Below are 21,281 nucleotides of genomic sequence, written 5' to 3'. Positions count from 1 at the left end.
TGCCAGGTATTTGTGGCCTGGATTGGCCACTGTTGGAAACAGGATGCTGGGCTTGATGAATGTTTGGTCTGTCCCAGTGTGGCAATACTTATGTACTTATGTTAGTCAATAAGAGAAGTTTGAACTGTATGCAGAAACGGATAGGGAGCCAATGAAGTGACTTGAGGAGAGGGCTAATATGATCTCTTTGCCACTGGCGGCTCTTTCGTCCTCCTCTCGTGAATTGTATACTGAAGCCTATTGGTTGGATGCTCAGCATTTGGTCCTTCTCAAATGCTATCAAAAATATCTGCAAGACCAGGTCCCTGAATTAGACTGTTCTTGTTATATGCACCAGTCTTTAGGTTTGGAAAAGTAAAGGAAGTGATGGTGAAAGAAAGGATAGTGAATTTCCTGGAATCCAATAGATTACAAGATCCGAGACAACATAGTTTTATCAAAGGTAAATAGTGCCAAATGAAGCTGATTGAATTCTTTGACTAGGTGACAAGAGAATTGGATTGAGGACATGCGCTAGATGTAATCTACTTAGATTTCAGCAAAGCCTTTGACACGGTTCCTCATAGGAGACCCTTGAATAAACTTGACAGGCTGAAGTTAGGACCCAAAGTGGTGAACTGGATTAGGAACTGGTTGACAAGCAGACACCAGATGGTGGTAGTTAATGGAATTGACTCGGAGGAATGAAAAGCAGGGCCGCCGAGAGGGGGGGATGGGGACAAAATTCCCCGGGCCTCCGGGGGGGGGGGGGGGGGTGCCGGTGTCGCCGCCGCAGTCCAGCCTGCCCACCCTCCATCGCTCCCTGGCATTGAACTTAAGCGCCTCACCTTCGAAAGAGCAGCAAGCAGCAGCAGACCACTCCTTCCTTCTGTGTCCCGCCCTCGTCTGACTTAACTTCCACGAGGGCTGGACACGGAAGGAAGGAGTGGTCTGCCACTGCTTGTTGCTGCGCTTTCGAAGGTGAGGCGCTTAAGGTCAGTGCAGAGGGCCCAGGGGTGGAGAGAGGGCCCGGTGGCGAGTGGAGGGAGGCCCGGCGACCTCGGGTGGGGGGGCCCCAGGGGCGGCCTTCTCCCGGGCCTGGCCTAGTCTCTCGGTGGCCCTGATGAAAAGTGAGTAGTGGAGTGCCTCAAGGATCGGTGCTGGCACCGATTCTGTTCAGTATTTTTGTGAACGACATTGCCGTAGGGTTAGAAGTTAATGTATGCCTTTTTGCAGATGATACCAAGATTTTTAACAGAGGGAGTGGAAGACATGAAAAAAATCTGCAAAAGTTAGAAGAATGGTCTAATGTTTGGCAATTATAATTCAATGCAAAGAAGTGGAAAGTGATGCACTTAGGGAGTAGAAATCCAAGGGAGACTTATGTGTTAGGTGGTGAGAGGCTGATACGCACAGACAAGGAGAGGAACCTTGGGATGAGAGGATCTGAGGGCGACGAAACAGTGTGACAAGATGATGGCCGTGGCAAAAAGAATGCTAGACTGTATAGAGAGAGGGGTAACCAGCAGAAGAAAGGAGGTGTTGATGCCCTGTACAAGTTTTTGGTGAGGCCCCATTTAGAGTATTGTGTTCAATTTTGGAGACCGCATCTTGCTAAAGATGTAAGAAGACTTGAAACAGTCTAGAGGAAGGCAACAAAAATGATATAGGGCTTGTGCCAAAAGACATATGAGAAGTGACTGGAAGACCTGAATATGTATACCCTAGAGGAGAGGAGAGATATGATACAGACATTTAAATTCTTGAAAGGTATTAATATAGAAATAAATATTTTCCAGAGAAGGGAAACTGGTAAAACTAGAGGACATGAATTGAGGTTGTGGGGTGGTAGACTTAAGAGTAATGTCAGAAAATTATTTTTCTCAGAGAAGGTGGGTTGATGCAGTGGTGGAGAAAAAAAGTGTGGCAGAATTCAAAAAGGCATGGGATGAACACGGAGGATCTGTATTTAGAAAATGAATGATATAAAAAATAAAACTTAAAGGGTTGCATATGTGTTTGTATGTCAAGTGGTGCTTAGATGGCAACTCTGGCTGTATCAACTAAGGCTGGTGCTGGGCTGGCTTGTATATTCAGGAGGCCTGCAAATAGCAGTCTGGTTTAGGATGGGCTGGAGAGAGCTTCAATGAAAACTCCAGTAATTTGGAATTTGAGGACAATGCCGGGCAGACTTTTATAGACTGTGACCCGCAAATGACAAGACAGATTTATATAGGCTGAAGTGGTCTTTGACAGCAACTCCAATAATTGGAACATAAGGACAGAGCCAGGCAGACTTGTACGGTCTATATCCCAGAAACAACAAAGAAAGACCATGATCAAGTATATAATATCATGTTCATTGTTGATTTAATCCTGAATTAATAATGAATGTGACTGATGGGTGGATTGGATGGACCATGCAGGCCTTTATCTGCTGTCACATAGTATGTTACTATGTTTTATGTACTTGGGAACTTTTCCAGCCATCCCACCCTAAAATGAGTAGAAAGGCTGTCCCTTATTTGCCAAGGAACTCACAGATTGCAAAGTAGAGACCTGAGATTCCAACAATTGAAAATTTTTTTCAAGCTGAAGAAATATTTTGTCCACCTCCTCCAACTTAGGTGTCTTTTATCAAGCTGCGCTAGTGGCTTCCGGTGCGGTAATGCTGACAAAGCCCATTCACTTTGAATGGACTCTTTGGCTTTTCCCCGCATGAACCACTAGCCTGGCTTGATAAAAGAGGCCCTTAGTCACAGTCTCTTGGGGAAACTGACATAACTGCTTCAATTCTGATACCTACTGTCCAAACTTCTCGCAACTTTCTTTGCGAGAATATCTTGTGAATCTAATGGTGGTCCCACTTGGTCCTCCATGCCATTAGAAAAAATAATGGCTTAGGTAGTGAAACACCAGAGCCTCTCTCCATTAAAAGTATTACTTGCACAGGTGCTCCAGCTTCCCCCTGGACTGTCACTCCAAGGGAGGGGTTGGGGCTGGAGAAGGGGACCTGTGCAGTTGAAATATACACCACTCGCAGATTTGTTCAGTTTAGTCAGGAAGCAGAAACTGACCCCATCAAAACTCGTTTGTCCATAGGAATCTTTACAGGAGTATTAGAACATAGTAACATAGTAAATGACGGCAGATAAAGACCTGTACAGTCCAGTTGCCATCACCTTCAGTCTGGCTTTTACCCATATTAGGAAAAATAATATAAATGCACTTACATTTTGAGTTCTCAAAGTTGACAAGTTCTGGACTCACAAATTTCTTAAAAAAAAAAAAAAAGCTCCTGCAGTGTTCCGAGGGGCACCCAATAGGCCTGGCATGCCCATTTGATGCTAAGGTCTCTTGATGACAGCAAGGCAGGGGCATGTCTTATAGTACCTGCACCAACCTCTGGACAGTGGTATACCTAGCTTGGTTGCTGTTATTGAGCACCTCCCTTCTCCAGGTGCATCACACCCCCCCCACACCCTCCCTCCATCCAAGCAGTAAGGGGTTGCGCTGAGCAGTTGCGTGGTTGTTGGCTCTGCCAGTCTCCTTTCCCGTCTGATGTCAACTTTCTATTCTGGAGCAGGGGACCAGCAGAGCCGACAGCCACGCGACTTCTTAGTGCACCTCCTTACTGCCTGCACCCAGGGCGGACCACACCCTCCACCCCTCCCTTGGTACACCACTGTCTCTGGATCACTCAGAGGGGCATTTTTGAAAGGGACGTCCTCGTTTCGATTTGGACATCCTCGCAAAATGTCCTGATCCAGGGGCAGGGAAACCCGTATTTTCGAAACAAGATGAACGTCCATCTTTCATTTCGATAATACGGTCAGGGGCGTCCAAATCCTGAAATGTGGTCGTCCTTAGAGATGGTCGTCCCTAGACATGGATGTTTCTGATTTTCAGCTATTTTCGAAACCAAGGACATCCATCTCAGAAACGACCAAATGCAAGCCATTTGGTCATGGGAGGAGCCAGCATTTCTAGTGCACTGGTCCCCCTGACATGCCAGGACACCAACCGGTCACCCTAGGGGGCACTGCAGTAAACTTCATAAATTGCTCCCAGATACATAGCTCCCTTACCTTGTGTGCTGAGCCCCCAACCCCCCCCCCCCAAACCCACTACCCACAACTGTACACTACTACCATAGCCCTTACCGGTGAAGGGGGGCACCTAGATGTGGGTACAGTAGGTTTGTGGTGGGTTTTGGAGGGCTTGCTGTTTCCTCCACAAATGTAACAGGTAGAGGGGGGGGTATGGGCCTGGGTCCGCCTGCCTGAAGTGCACTGCACCCACTAAAACTGCTCCAGGGACCTGCATACTGCTGTGATGGACCTGAGTATGACATCTGAGGCTGATAATATTTTTAAAGATATTTTTTGAGGGTGGGAGGGGGTTTGTGACCACTGGGGTAGTAAGGGGAGGTCATCTCCGATTCTCTCTGGTGGTCACCTGGTCATTTCAGGCAACTTTTTGTGCCTTGGTTGTAAGAAAAACATGACCAGGTAAAGTTGTACAAGTGCTCATCAGGGATGTCTTTGTTTCTTTCGATTATGGGTCAAGGATGTCCAAGTGTTAGGCATGCCCAAGTCCCGCCTTCGCTATGCCTCCGACACGCCCCTTTGAACTTTGGCCATCCCTGCGATGGAAAGCAGTTTGGGACATCCAAAATCGGCTTTCGATTATACCGATTTGGACGATCCTGGGAGAAGGACGTCCATCTTCCGATTTATGTCAAAAGATGGGCGTCCTTCTCTTTTGAAAATTAGCCCACCAGTGGAGCAACAGTTGCAGGTCAGACATTTCCCGCAGGCCAACACCATCAAGTGTCTCGGTCTTCTTGATTTTAGAAAAGCTTTCAAGACTTCAATGCAGAGCAAAGGAGTGGCCTAATGGTTAGAGCAGGGGGTTGAGATTCAGGGGACCCAGATTCAAATCCCACTTCAGCTATCTGCGATTTTTTTTTTTAATTTGAACCATTCAAGAACAGAAAAATACCTTCTGTACTTGAATGTACACCACTTCAATAACCTCCAGGCTCATGGCCAATCTCTATTTCCTCTTTCCTATCTTAAAATGTATTTCCGTTCTACTACTACTACTATTTATCATTTCTATAGTGCTACAAGGCATACGCAGCACTGTACACCATACACAAAAAGACAGTCCTGCTCAAAGAGCTTACAATCTAGATAAGACAGGTAAACAGACAGAACAATTAAGGGTAAGGGAATAAATAGGTGAGGATAAAGGACAGGGTGTAGTATTAACTGCTCTGAAAGGTTCCTCAGAGGATGTTATATCAAGTCATAATAAACTTGAAACTTTATATATTCAGGTACAGTAGGTATTTTTCTGTTCCTGGAGGGCTCACAATTTTTTTTTAAGTTGCTGAAGTGGAATTTGAACCTGAGCCCCGTAATTCTCAGTCCACTGCACTACTAGGCTACTCCTCAGACTTGCATGCTGCTCTCTTAAGAATGTTCTTAATACCTGAAGCTGTCATAGAGCCTGTTATCCCTTGCTGGTTTCACATTCAGGGGAGAAGAAGGGAGACAGGAAACACTGGAAGATTAAGGAGATGTTGTGCTTTAATTATTATTATTTTTTTTTATTTTATTTGTAATTTTAATGAATTTTACAAGAAACACTTGTACAGAAAAGGAGTATTACCATACCATACAAGAAAATATTTTATAAAGAAAATCTATTAAATGATAATTACTGCTAAAGTCCACAATTATAGGCAAGGCACTATTCAAAAATTGGTTAACATAGGAAAAAATGAGTAGAACATATTCCCACTTATCCTATCACGGAGTAGATACTAATGGAGGAAGCACAAGAGAGTTTACGGCTGGTTCTTGTCTGGAGTCCAGGAATTTTGCTAACTGATCACTCTCAAAGAAAACATATTTAATTGATTGAAATTTAACAACACATTTGCAAGGAAAATTAAGCCAGAAAATTCCCCCCTGTAACAATACACGATCACGAAGTTTCAAAAAAGACTGACGTCTTTTCTGAGTTTGTCTAGCAATATCAGGAAATACTTTGACTTTGCAATTCAGAAAGACTTCATGTCTATGTTTAAAGAAAGTTTTCAAGATCCAGTCCCGATCCGGCTGTAGAACAAAGTCTATAATTAATGTAGCAGGTTGTACTGCACATAGTTCATCTTCAATTGTTTGTGATAAATTCAAATTTAGCTCCTCAAATGGGGTTTCCATAGATGGTATTATGCGCTCACTTGGTTTCTTAACATAGGGAGCCAAATAATAAATCCTTGCTACAGGTGGAAACAATTGTTCAGTAATTTTTAATACTTCAGAAAGATATCTTTTAAATGTTATTAAAGGAGCCACTGCTGGAACTTTAGGAAAATGTATAAATCTCAATGTTTTCATCCTTTGTAGATTTTCTAAAGTTTCTATTTTCCTATGTAAATATACATTTTCTTTTATTAAAGTTATTTGACTCTCTTTAATTTGATTTGTTTCAAGTATAATTGTTCAAAAGTTTTAGTTTGTTCCAACTGTTTTTCCAAGTCTACTATTTAGCTTGATTTGATTGAGTAACTTTAACTGTTGGAGATCATTTCTGGGTTAAAGAATCTTCTAAACATTCCAAAGCATCCCAAATTTTTTCTAGGGTTATTTTCTCCGGTTTTTTAGGAAATAATTTCAATGTTACCTCTTCCTGAGCTCCTTTCTTAGAGCCAGTCTTGCTCTCTTGTGATTCAACTCCTGCTCCTTCGGTATTCTCAGCAGTAACCACCAGCACTGCTGCACTCGGCGTTCTGCTAGCAGAGTCTGCCCCTGCTCCCAGATCAGACATCTCCTCATCGGGTCTAGTCAATCCAGGGCTCTGGTCTGCCAGCATTGCCGGCATCGAAGGAGGACTCCGTTCCTCTGGGCTCAGAGTGGTCTCTCCCTCAGGCAGGTAGGTCGGTTCTCCTCTCATCGATCCCTCCTGCAGCAAGGGTTGTTGCCCAGTCAATTCTACTCTGGGAACAGTGAAACGGTCCATCGGTCCCAATTCCTGTCTTGCAGAGGGAGCAGGGTAAGCCCTCTGTTTGCCCCTTCTCTTGGGCATGGAAATGTATTTTTTTAAAGAAAAAAAAACAGCAAGAGGGAGTTGAGTGAGGAGCTGTTCACACACGTCCTATTCAGACGCCATCTTGCCTTATTATTATTATTATTAACATTTGTATAGCGCTACCAGACGCACGCAGCGCTGAACACCTGACACAGAGAGACAGTCCCTGCTCGATAGAGCTTACAATCTAAAAATACAGACAGACAAGACAATTAAGGGCGAGGAAAGTACTGGGTGAGAAGGAACAAGGATAGGGGAACTGAGTAGTGGTTAGGAGCCAAAAGCAGTGGTGAAAAGGTGGGTTTTCAGCATAGATTTGAAAATAGGTAGAGATAGAGCTAGGTGTACAGGCTCAGGAAGTCCATTCCAGGCATAAGGTGCCGCGAGGGAAAAGGAACGAAGCCTGGAATTAGCAGTGAAGGAGAAGGGGGATGACAAGAGAGATTTGTCCAGCGAGCGGAGTTTACGGGGAGGAATGTAGGGAGAGAGGAGAGGTAATGGGGGGCTGCAGAATGGATGCATTTAAAGGTCAGTAAGAGAAGTTTGAACTGTATGCGGAAGCGGACAGGGAGCCAGTGAAGTGACTTGAAGTACCCTCCAAGTACCCAACGGCTGCACCCCAACTTTGTTCTCTGTCTGGGGCAAACACCAAAACGGCTCCGTTACAGGCCACGATGTGAGCAGGTTTTGGGAGCAGCACCAGCCACGCGATGTCTACACAGCGGCCATCTTTCTTGCAGTGGACAGCTGTTCAACCTTTCTGTAACCTGGATGTCCATCTTTTTAGACTTGGACTTCCTTTTCCTGTCTGTAATCAGAGTTCAACATCCATATTTTGGGTCCTCCTAACTTCTGCCCAAAACTTGCCTAGACCACTCCCCCTTGAAATATGGACATACTGCAGTGTGAGATGTCCATATCCAGCTTTTGGACATCCATACATACAATACAGACGTCTAAATGCCAGTTTTCAAAGGTCCAAAACAAAAATAGAATTTCTAAAATTACCACCATTGAAATCTTCAGACTTAGGACAAAGGTCCTATCAATCTTTTTATTTGTATTTGTTTTTATTGCATGTTTGATTGTCTTATGAATGTTTGCTTGTACACCCTCCCCCCCACCACCACCCCAGAACATTGGATTGAGTAGATTACAAATATTTTAAATAAATAAAATAAGAGGTAATAGTCTTTTTGTTTTATCATTTCACGCAGAATATCCCAACACTAGGCAGTGTAGCAGTAACTATGGCTCTCCACAACTGTGATGAAGTGGCTGTTGCTGGATTTGGCTACAACATGAACTCTCCCAGTGCACCTCTTCACTACTATGAGACCATCAAGATGTCTGCCATCAAAGAGGTAAGACCACGTCAATGCAGAGAGCTCCCAGCTTCCTTTTCCAGCCACTGACATTGTGTGATATTTCAGGACTCTTTCAGTAAGCTGACCGCAGTTATGTTTTCTCTGGTAACAAGCAGAATAACTCGGCCACCCTTGTGAGTTACTGGTATGTCATTTATCAAAGCTGAGAACCGCATGCAGAGCATGCGTTTTGCCTCAAGATTATTTTCTTCTTGCTGCTAAGAGTACTTTGTTCATTCTTTGAATTTCTCCCTCAGAATTCCCATGGTCTTCCCCTCCTGCTCCCCTTAAAAGTTAAAAAATAATAATAAATTAAATTTAGACTAATTCTCTTGAAGATTAAGTTTAAGCTAGTAAACCGACTCTTCACTGACACTCATGCTTAGGGACTTCAACATGCCTACAGATGGAAGATGGTCTATACAGAAACCAAAACTCAAACAGTTCTCAGTGTTATAATGAAGAAGTATTCAAAAAATAGGAGGAAAAAGCCTCAAAGAGCTCCGGGCATGTTAGCCTTCGGAGCTAAATCTCTTCTTCATCGTCATAAAAAACCTCCTATTGTACACAAACTGCTTCAATTTTTATTGAAATTTTTAAAGTCTACAAGTAAAATCAGCAACCAGTCATTTAACAGCAAACAGTTTGTGTACAATAGGAGGTTTTTTTTAATGCCGATGATGAAGAGACTTAGCTCCGAAGGCTAACATTCCTGGAGCTCTTAGAAGCTTTTTCCTCCTAATTTTTGGAGTACTTCATTTTAACATTGAGAACTGTTTGCTTTGAGTTTTATCGTTTACTCGTTACTCTACACACGAGAATGTAAGGAAGTCCTCCACTTATGGGATCTCAAATGGCCACATATGCAAGCAACACAGGTCAAAGGGCACACACTCGACCTCATCTCGCATAAACTTTCAACTGATCAGAACCTAATAATAACAGATATTAAATGGACAGAAACACAATGGACAGATCACTATGGAGAACTCCCAAGATACATGATAGACCTCATAGACCTACCAATCAGAAACACTACAAGATCAGCACGAACTTACCTAAATCTCCACTACCCAAGTACTAAAGGACTCAAATACAAATCAACTTATGCATCCAGCTTTTCTTACTTAAGCGCACAACTATGGAACGCACTGCCAAAAATAGTAAAAACAACGTACAACCACCTAGGTTTTTGGAAAGAACTACTACTACTACTACTACTATCATTTCTAAAGCGCTACTAGACGTACGCAGTGCTGTACACTTGAACATGAAGAGACAGTCCCTGCTCGACAGAGCTTACGGTCTAATTAGGACAGACAAACAGGACAAACAAGAGATAAGGAAATATTAAAGTGAGGATGATAAAATAAGGGATCTGAACAAACCTGTTCAAAAAGGCATACCCCACCGACACAACATAAAAATTCAAGTTCCTGTGACACTGCAAAACCAAAGACTGTAATGGACACACCTTAACCCTCATCCCCTCTCCCTAACTTCCCCTATGTATCTACCAAACACGAGCCTTTTACCATCAATAACACCTATATTTGTTCACACCACAACTGGCGAACGCCGTTACGGTACCATGTAAGCCACATTGAGCCTGCAAATAGGTGGAAAAATGTGGGATACAAATGAAACAAATAAATAAATACAAACTAAACCTATCCCTAAACTGGCGGAAAAAGGGTTCATACCGTGCACAAGAGCACACAACCTACAGCACAAGAGGTCAAGTAGACACGAAAACATTCTGGCAACAGATAATGAATGGACAGCACAAACAGACTCCATATACTACCTCATAGAATGGGATAAAAGGTGCAAAAACATTCTAGATGAAATAGCACCCTTAAGAACAAGAACCTCACGTAAGCATAACTCGATACCATGGTTCAACGATGAACTGAAAAAGCTAAAAACACAAGCCAGGAAACTCGAACAAGCATGGAAAAAAAACAAAAGCTGAACATACACTCAACACATGGAAACAAACCCAAAGAAAATACAAATACGCTATAAGACAGACCAAAAGATCATACTATAAAACTAAAATAGGGACAGATTACAAAGACTCGAAGAAACTATACCAACTCGTGAACAAACTCCTAGACACTACCTTGGCCACTACAACAAAATACAGACATCTCATCCACAGACAAACTTGCTAAGTACTTACATAGTAACATAGTAGATGACAGCAGAAAAAGACCTGCACGGTCCATCTAGTCTGCCCAACAAGATAACTCATATGTGCTACTTTTTGTGTATACCCTACTTTGATTTGTACCTGTGCTCTTCAGGGCACAGACCGTATAAGTCTGCCTAGCACTATCCCCGCCTCCCAACCACCAGCCCCACCTCCCAACCACCGGCTCTGGCACAGGCACAGACCGTATAAGCCTGCCCAGCCCTATCCCCGCCTCCCAACCACCAGCCCCGCCTCCCAACCACCGGCTCTGGCACAGACCGTATAAGTCTGCCCAGCACTATCCCCGCCTCCCAACCACCAGTCCTGCTTCCCACCATCGGCTCTGGCACAGACCATATAAGTCTGCCCCGCACTATCCCCACCTCCCAACCACCAGCCCCGCCTCCCGATCTTGAATAAGCTCCTGAGGATCCATTCCTTCTGCACAGGATTCCTTTATGCTTATCCCACGCATGTTTAAATTCCGTTACCATTTTCATTTCCACCACCTCCTGCGGGAGGGCATTCCAAGCATCCACTACTCTCTCCTTATGGAAGTAACTCATCTTCTATAGACGATAATATGGCGGTCAGGGGGTTCATCTGGAATTTAACATTCACAGTCTGGTAAACTTGGCATAGTAAAAGAAATAGTTGCCATATTGGACATGCATATTGTATTTAAATTCAAATTCAGGCGTATATAATTTCTTGAGAACTTGTTGATCCTATTTAGAGTATAGCATAGACTCCAGGGCATGTCTTTTTCCAGTTGTTAAACTAAGTTTTTTTAATGCTGGGAATAGGTAAAGCTAATAACTTCACCTCTCAACCATATTTTATATTGCAACAAAGGTTGGGATCACAGTTGGGTTCAAAGAAATTAGCTGTCTCAAATGTGAGATATTAAAAAAAAACATCTTTTAGTAAAATAGAGTTGAGTGTTCAGGAACAGGAGTTGGGATGCTCCTCTGCACAGTTCAGCACATGTGACGGCAACATGGTCAGAAATCAGTATTTTGTACATTTTAGCAGGATTCAATGAAAAAATTGAAAACCTACGCAACACACTATCTCAGGACAACACCGATATCGAAAACTTTCTTAATGAGTTGGGCCCAACCTTTGGAGAATACCCAGCTGATCGAACCTGGTCAAACTTCGCTCTCCTCACCGTCGAAACAGTCACCCAGGCGATTAGAAGGTTCACCAACACTCACTGCAAACTAGATACCTGTCCCAGCTACCTAATAAAATCCGCCCCTGACCGCTTCATAGCAGACCTCACATCCCACCTAAATTACATGCTTCAGCAAGGCCTCTTCCCTAAGGAAAATGGCAATATCCTACTCACCCCAATACCAAAAGATACCAAGAAAAAAACAAATGAAATCACTAATCCAGTAGCATCTATCCCGCTGGTAATCAAACTGATGGAAAGCATGGTAACCAAATAACTTACTGATTATATAAACAAATTCTCAATATTACACGAATCACAATCAGGATTCCACCCCCTCCACAGCACTGAAACAGTATTTATTTATTTATTTGGTTCACTTGTATCCCACATTTTCCCAGCTTATGCGGGCTCAATGTGGCTAACAAAGTTACTAGAAAATTACATTATACAACAGGATAAAATTGTTCCAGTATACAAAGTTTACAAATTTAAGTACAGAGTGGCTAAAATAAGAGAATACGGATGGGAATACAGGGGCAGCAAAAGGGAAGCTGACAGAGGATGAAATGCGGATAAACTAACAAAACAGGGGAAAAAAAGGTGGTTAAACAGTATTGTTGACCTCGGGGTAGGCTTTACTAAACAAATAAGTTTTTAGTAATTTTTTTAATGTTTGATGTTCCGGTGTTTCTTTCAGGAATCTCGGCAAAGCATTCCAGGTTCACGGGCTGAGGAATGAAAAGGAAGAAGTGTAGATAGTTTTGTATTTTAGATTCCTGCATGAAAGATAGTGCAGATGAAGATAAGTTCGAAATAACACCAAGGAATTTTTATCAGGTAAATCAATCAAATCACACATGTAAACTGGTGCTTCGCCGTAAATGATCTTATGAGTTAAGGCACAGATCTTGAAATTAATACGGTCCTTAATGGGAAGCCACTGAAGTCTCACACGAAGAGGCTGTGCACTGTTGAATCAAGATGTACCAAAGAATAGTCTGGCTGCAGTGTTTTGAACCGTCTGGAGCTTCTTCAGAATATAGTGTGTACAACCAGCGAACCTTCCACTGCAGTAATCGATGTGGCTTAAGACCATAGGATGAATCAGGGTTCGAAATATATCTTTTGGCAGGTGCAGTTTGATGCGTTTGAGTTTCCACAAAGGTAAAAACATTTTCTTCGTAATCTGTTTAACATGACTATCAAGCGACAGATGGCTGTCCAGCGTGACCCCAAGAATTTTCAAGCTGTTCAAGATTGGGAGGGTATTATCAGGAGTAACCAGAGCTTTGGGAATAGACTTGTTATGTTGTGAAGAAAAAACAATACATTGAGTTTTATCCTTATTGAGTATAAATTTAAACGCATTAGCTCAGGATTCCATAATGGAAAAGCTGGCTTGGATTGTGCCAGTAATTTCAGACAGGGTGGACTGAAAAGGGATGGATATGGTTACATCATCCGTATAAATAAAAGGATTAAGGCCATGCTTGAATAATGCAGTTGCGAGAGGAATCATCATAACTTTGAAAAGCATCAGAGATTAAGGAGATCCTTGCGGTACTCCACAGACAGGTTTCCAAGGTGGTGAAATAGTGGAGTTCACTTTGACTTGATAAGACCTAGATGATAGGAAACCCTTGGACCAATTTATTAATTACTCTCCTAGTCAAATTCAAGCAGGAAATAGCAACAGGCAAAAGCATCCTTCTCCTCCAATTCGACATGGTAAACCATAATATACTACTAAGACTACTAGATTACTTTGGGATTGGTGGAAATATACTTAGCTGGATCAAGGGTTTCCTAACCACAAGAACATATCAAGTGAAAACAAACTCAAACATATCATCACCGTGGAACGCAGACTGCGGAGTACCTCAAGGATCACTGCTATCACCGATCCTCTTCAACCTAATGATGACCCCACTAGCCAAGTCATTATCCAACCAAGGTCTGAACCCTTTCATCTATGCAGACGATGTCACAATATACATTCCTTATAAACACGAACTGACAGAAATCACCAACGAAATCAAGCTCAGCGCTCGTTACTTATCCAGTCATTGGGCATTAATTCGTATTCATATGCTGATGACTTTCTTCTTATTCATTATGTACAACCGTTAAATATTGATCTGACACCGATTTAAAATTGCCTTGACGAAGTTGCCAAATGGCTCACAAAACACCATTTAATGCTAAATCAAGACAAGACAATAACATCTTGGATAACGGGGCATGGACCAATACCATCATTAATACCTTGTTTAATAAAAAGATACCTACGGTAAAATCTTTTAAGTACCTTGGTGTCATTATTGATTTCACGTTAACATTCACTGAACAAATATCGGATGTTGTAAAAAAATCCTTTTATCACTTACAGAAGATACGATCTCTTAGAAACTCAATTGACAAAGATTCGCTATGCACCCTCACCTTTGAATCATTGTGGGTTGAAATTCCATGTATAAAAGGGAAAAGGACGGTGATAGAAGTGTACTACCGTCCGCCTTGCCAGGATGAGCAGGTAGACGCAGAAATGATAAAAGAAATCAGAGACGCAAACAAAATGGTCAATGTGATAATAATGGGTGACTTCAATTATCCAAATATAGACTGGGTAACTGTAACATTGGGACATGCTAGAGAGGTCTTGCCTCACCAATTTTGTTTCATTTCTTTGAAGGCATGAGTAAACATGCCGATAAAGGTGAGCCGGTTGATGTAGTATATCTAGATTTTCAGAAAACGTTTGACAAAGTACCTCATGAGAGACTCCTGAGAAAATTAAGGAGTCATGGGATAGGAGGCAATGTCCTTCAGTAGATTATGAATTGGTTATTGGACAGAAAACACAGGGTAGGGTTAAATGGCCATTTTTCTCAATGGAGGAGGGTGAATAGTGGAGTGCCAGAGGGATCTGTACTGGGACCAGTGCTATTTAACATATTTAAAAATGATCTGGAAATTGGAACAGCGAGTGAGGTGATTAAATTTGCAGATGACACAAAACTATTCAAAGTTGTCAAAATGCATGAGGATTGTGAAAAACTGCAGGAAGACCTTAGGAAACTAGAAGACTGGGCGTCCAAAAGGCAGATGAAATTTAATGTAGACAAATACAAAGTGATGCACATTGGAAAGAATAATCTGAATCATAGTTACCTGATGTTAGGGTCCACCTTAGGAGTCAGAACTCAAGAAAAAGACCTAGTTGTCATTGTACACAATACGCTGAAATCTTCTGCGTACTGTGGAGCGGCAGCCAAAAAAGCAAACAGGATGCAAGGAATAATTAGGAGAGGTACGCAAAATAAGACCAAAAATATTATGATGCCTCTGTATTGCTCCATGGTGCGACCTACTCTTGAGTACTGCGTTAAATTCTGGTCACCGTATCTCAAAAATGATATAGTGGAATTAGAAAGTTTCAAAGAAGAGCAACCACAATGACAGAGGTAGTGAAACTGCTCCCATATGAGAAAAGGCTAAAGAGGTTAGGGCTCTTCAGCTTGGAATAGAGATGGCTAAGGGGGGATAAGATTGAGGTCTACAAATCCTGAATGGTGTGGAGCAGGTGGAGGTGAATCGATTTTTCACTCATTCAAAAAGTACAAAGACCAATGGGACACTCGATGAAATTGCATGGAAATGCTTTTATAACAAATAGGAGGAAATATTTTTTCACTCAAAGAATAGTTAAGCTCTGGAACTCATTGCCGGAGAATATGGTAACAGCAATTAGCATCTGGGTTTAAAAAAGGTTTGGACAAGTTCATAGAGGAAGAGTCCATAGTCTATTATGGAGATGAACATGGGAGAAGCCAATGCTTGCCCCGGGTTTGGCAGCATGGAGTGGTACTACTAATTGAGTTTCTGCCAGGTACTTGCGACCTGGATTGGCCACTGCTGGGCAAAGGGTACTGGGCTAGATGGACCATTGGTCTGCCCCAGTATGGCTATTCTTATGTTAATTTGTTATTGGGCAACATTATAATGATGGGTGATTTCAATTATTCTAATATTGACTGGATAAACGTTACATCAGGGAGTGCTAGGGAGGTAAAATTTCTAGATGTAATAAATGACCGCTTCTTGGAGCAACTGGTCCAGGAACCAATGAGTGGGGGAGCTATTTTGGATCTAATCCTTAGTGGAATGCAGAGCATAGTACGAGAGGTAATAGTGTTCGATTCACTGTGAAAACAATCCTTAACCATCTAAACTCCAGGAAATCACTAAAAACCAACCTCTTCAAAAAGGCTTACCCCACCGATCCACCGTAGATCCCCACACCCAGCAACACAGCATAACCAAGGATCGCACTGGACAATATACAATCTACATTCCCTTTGACCCTCATGATGCCTGATACACACCTACCTCATTAGACCACAATATAACCTTGTATTTGTTATCAACCGACTTGGCAAACGCCATTACAGTACTATGTAAGCCACATTGAGTCTGCAAATAGGTGGGAAAATGTGCAGCAAATAAATAAATAAAGGTTAGAACTTTAAATCAGGCATGGACGTTGTTTAAAAATACCATAGTGAAAGCTAAGACTAGATGTATTCCTCGTATTAACAAAGTGGAAAAAAGAGCAAATGACAGCCGCCAGCATAGTAACATAGTAGATGACGGCAGAAAAAAGACCTGCACGGTCCATCCAGTCTGCCCAACAAGACAACTCATGTGTGCTACTTTTTGTGTACTCTACTTTGATTTGTACCTGTGCTCTTCAGGGCACAGACTGTATAAGTCTGCCCAGCACTATCCCCGCCTCCCAACCACCAGCTCTGGCACAGAGCGTATAAGTCTGCCCAGCACTATCCCTGCCTCCCAACCTCCAGTCCCGCCTCCCACCAACGGCTCTGGCACAGACCGTATGTCTGCCCAGCACTATCCCTGCCTCCCAACCTCCAGTCCCGCCTCCCACCACCGGCTCTGGCACAGACCGTATAAGTCTGCCCAGCACTATCCCCGCCTCCCACCACCGGCTCTGGCACAGACCGTATAAGTCTGCCCAGCACTATCCCCGCCTCCCAACCTCCAGCACCACCTCCCACTACCAGCTCTGCTATCCAATCTCAGTTAAGCTCCTGAGGATCCATTCCTTCTGAACAGGATTCCTTTATGTTTATCCCACGCATGTTTGAATTCCGTTACCGTTTTCATCTCCACCACCTCCCGGGGGAGGGCATTCTAAGCATCCACCACTCTCTCCGTGAAGAAATACTTCCTGACATTTTTCTTGAGTCTGCCCCCCTTCAATCTCATTTCATGTCCTCTCGTTCTACCGCCTTCGTATCTCCGGAAAAGGTTCGTTTGCGGATTAATACCTTTTAAATATTTGAACATCTGTATCATATCACCCCTGTTTCTCCTTTCCTCCAGGGTATACATGTTCAGGTCAGCAAGTCTCTCCTCATACGTCTTGTAACGCAAATCCCATACCATTCTCGTAGCTTTTCTTTGCACCGCTTCAATTCTTTTTACATCCTTAGCAAGATACGGCCTCCTAAACTGAACACAATACTCCAAATGGGGCCTCACCAACGACTTATACAGGGGCATCAACACTCCCTTTCTTCTGCTGGTCACACCTCTCTCTATACAGCCCAACAACCTTCTAGATACAGCCACCGCCTTGTCACACTGTTTCGTCGCCTTCAAATCCTCAGATACTATCACCCCAAGATCCGTCTCCCCGTCCGTACCTATCAGACTCTAGCCGCCTAACACATACATCTCCCGTGGATTTCTATTCCCTAAGTGCATCACTTTGCATTTCTTGGCATTGAATTTTAATTTAATATATTATATCCGAATAGGGAATGTGCTGCAAATCCCAGAGCCAAAATTCACAATTTATTTCAAAACGACTCTAGTAATGTATCAAAAAACTTTTAATTGTTATAATTATATTAAAACATATTTCTCTACTTGTTATCACTGATTTCTTGCCCTATGCTGTTCTAAACAATATTTACAACAGTATTGAAAACAACACTAAAAACAGCAATCATTGGGAATCATATACATCGTTTTCCAATTATACAGTCGTTATAGTTAATATCAGATTACTTAGTCTCTGTACAATACTTGATGAACGCCACGCCTTCCACGTGGCCAGTATGTAGTAATCAGACAGTTGTATAAGTCCCAAATGTGCCGCTACTCAATTAGCCGTCCATATGTTGACAGCATTAGATAGGGCTTAAAGGAACCAGTGAAAAACTCCTTTTCAACTTTCAACTTCTAGTGTTTATCATATATGCCGGTTCCCCAATGCTGATCTGCATTTCATAACATCTTCCTCAGGAGGAACCACCATTTCATCTATAATAATTAAACATTAAATATCACTATCCTCAATCTATTAAACTCAATATTACAATCTTTTACATGCTTTAAACGAACTTTTGTTCTTGTACCTGTTATTCAGCTACATGCCGGTTAGGCCTAATCGGCATGTAGCTGAATAACAGGTACAAGAACAAAAGTTCGTTTAAAGCATGTAAAAGATTGTAATATTGAGTTTAATAGATTGAGGATAGTGATATTTAATGTTTAATTATTATAGATGAAATGGTGGTTCCTCCTGAGGAAGATGTTATGAAATGCAGATCAGCATTGGGGAACCGGCATATATGATAAACACTAGAAGTTGAAAGTTGAAAAGGAGTTTTTCACTGGTTCCTTTAAGCCCTATCTAATGCTGTCAACATATGGACGGCTAATTGAGTAGCGGCACATTTGGGACTTATACAACTGTCTGATTACTACATACTGGCCACGTGGAAGGCGTGGCGTTCATCAAGTATTGTACAGAGACTAAGTAATCTGATATTAACTATAACGACTGTATAATTGGAAAACGATGTATATGATTCCCAATGATTGCTGTTTTTAGTGTTGTTTTCAATACTGTTGTAAATATTGTTTAGAACAGCATAGGGCAAGAAATCAGTGATAACAAGTAGAGAAATATGTTTTAATATAATTATAACAATTAAAAGTTTTTTGATACATTACTAGAGTCGTTTTGAAATAAATTGAATTTTAATTGCCAAACCTTATACCATTCTTCTAGCTTCTTTAGATCCTTTTTCATGTTTTCCACTCCCTCCGGGGTGTCCACTCTGTTACAGATCTTAGTATCATCCGCAAATAGGCAAACTTTACCTTCTAACCCTTTGGCAAGGTCACTCACAAATATATTGAACAGAATCGGCCCCAGCACCGATCCTTGAGGCACTCCACTACTCACCTTTCCCTCCTCCGAGCTAACTCCATTCACCACCACCCTCTGGCGTCTGTCCGTCAACCAGTTCCTAATCCAGTTCACCACTTTGGGTCCTATCTTCAGCCCATCCAATTTATGTAAAAGCCTCCTGTGGGGAACCGTGTCAAAAGCTTTGCTGAAATTTAAGTAGATTACGTCCATAGCTCGTCCTTGATTCAATTCTCCTGTCACCCAATCAAAGAACTCAATGATTCGTTTGGCACGATTTCCTTTGGTAAAACCATGTTGTCTCGGATCTTGCAACTGATTGTCTTCCAGGAAATTCACTATCCTTCAGCATCGCTTCCATTACTTTTCCAATAACCGAAGTGAGGTTTCCCGGCCTGTAGTTTCCAGCTTCTTCCCTATCACCACTTTTGTGATACTTAAAAGGCTATGCTTAAAAGGCTATTTGAGCCAAAAGAACATTTTTTTACAAATGGAAAAAAGGATCCAAATGAAGAAAATAAGAAGCAATGTAATCACTGTCAAAAGCCAGATGCAAAGAACTGATAAAGAAGGCTGAAAAAGAATATGTATAGCGCTACCAGACGCACGCAGCGCTGAACACCTGATGCAGAGAGACAGTCCCTGCTCGATAGAGCTTACAATCTAAAAATACAGACAGACAAGACAATTAAGGGCAAGGAAAGTACTGGGTGAGAAGGAACAAGGATAGGGGAATCGAGTAGTGGTTAGGAGCCAAAAGCAGTGGTGAAAAGGTCGGTTTTCAGCATAGATGTGAAAACAGGTAGAGACGGAACTAGATGTACAGGCTCAGGAAGTCCATTCCAGGCATAGGGTGCTGCGAGGGAAAAGGAACGAAGCCTGGAATTAGCAGTGGAGGAGAAGGGGGACAACAAGAGAGATTTGTCCAGCGAGCGGAGATTATGGGGAGGAATGTAGGGAGAGATGAGAGAGGAGAAGTAATGGAGGGCTGCAGAATGGATGCATTTAAAGGTCAGTAAGAGAAGTTTGAACTGTATGCGGAAGCGGACAGGAAGGCAATGAAGTGACTTGAGGAGTGGGCTAGTGTGGGTAAAACGATTTTGGCGGAAAATAAGTTGTGCCGCAGAATTTTGGACAGTCTGGAGAGGAGAGAGATGGCTGAGCGGAAGACCAGTGAGAAGCAAATTGCAATAATCCAAGCGAGATTTCCCCACCAACAAGCGAATAACAGTGTTTGCATAGTCTGCAGTCTCTTCAACACAGAATTTGGTAAACTAGAAAGCACCACATTACCATAATCCACATTACATTAGAGAAGAAACCTGGTCAACAAAAGTTAACCTGGAGTCAAAAATGACCCTTAAGATACTTAAATTTATCAACCCCAGGGGCATTTTATCATTCAGGGAATACCACCCCTCCATTCCTATTTGTATTTGTCGTCTGTGGTCTTGCTGCCAGCCCTTCAGCTGTGAACACAGAACAGAAATATTTGTTAAGCAATTCCGCCTTATCTTTATCAGCTTCTATATATTTCTTCCCTCTCCTTTAAGTCTTACAACGTCACTTTTGCACTTCCTCCTATCACTAACATATCTAAAAAATGTATTGTCCCCCTATTTTACCATATTGCCTCTTTTTTTTCTTCCGTTTGCATTTTTCTTTCTTGAATAGTCTACTAACTTCTATTAGTTTTTCCAGATATTGTCATCTGTCTTCCTTTTTCTGCGAGCGTTTCTAGTTTATTTATTTATTTGTTGCATTTGTATCCCACATTTTCCCACCTATTTGCAGGCTCAATGTGGCTTACAATGTTCCATCATGGCATTCACCATTCCAGATTAAAAGATACAATTGGTATTACATAAAGAACATGGATAACATAATAGAATTAAGCAATCAGGTATAGAAAGAAAACAATCAGAATAACAGGTAGGTGGAGATGCGATAGAGTTCCTATTATGGATCATTGTGGTATGCCTTGTTGAAGAGATAGGTTTTCAGTGATTTACAAAAGTTGATTAGGCCGTAAATTGTTTTCAGGTTAAGTGGCAATGCATTCCACAGCTGCGTGCTCATGTAGGAAAAGCTGGACGCATGTGTTAATCTGTATGTTAGTCCTTTACAGCTGGGGAAGTGAAGATTCAGGAATGTGCGTGCTGATCTTTTAGCATTTCTGGGTGGCAAGTTAATAAGGTCTAACAT

At 42.1% G+C, this 21,281-nt stretch overlaps 1 protein-coding gene across 6 annotated transcripts in view; it reads left to right on the top strand.

The window, feature by feature from the left end:
- Positions 1 to 21,281, top strand: part of ST3GAL3 (ST3 beta-galactoside alpha-2,3-sialyltransferase 3) — a 389,817-nt gene that overhangs the window by 301,604 nt on the left and 66,932 nt on the right. For 5 of the 6 annotated variants that reach the window (XM_030205792.1, XM_030205795.1, XM_030205794.1 and 2 more), the window contains one exon: positions 8,301 to 8,447. In XM_030205792.1, coding sequence (XP_030061652.1) covers positions 8,301 to 8,447 — 147 coding nt within the window. Of the gene's footprint in view, positions 1 to 8,300; positions 8,448 to 12,527; positions 12,668 to 21,281 lie in introns of all 6 variants that reach the window. The other variant, XR_003942436.1, reaches the window with a different exon arrangement.

Source organism: Microcaecilia unicolor, chromosome 6 (assembly GCF_901765095.1).
Source record: "Microcaecilia unicolor chromosome 6, aMicUni1.1, whole genome shotgun sequence".
NCBI classification, from domain to species: domain Eukaryota; kingdom Metazoa; phylum Chordata; class Amphibia; order Gymnophiona; family Siphonopidae; genus Microcaecilia; species Microcaecilia unicolor.
This window is presented reverse-complemented; position numbering and strand designations above follow the sequence as displayed.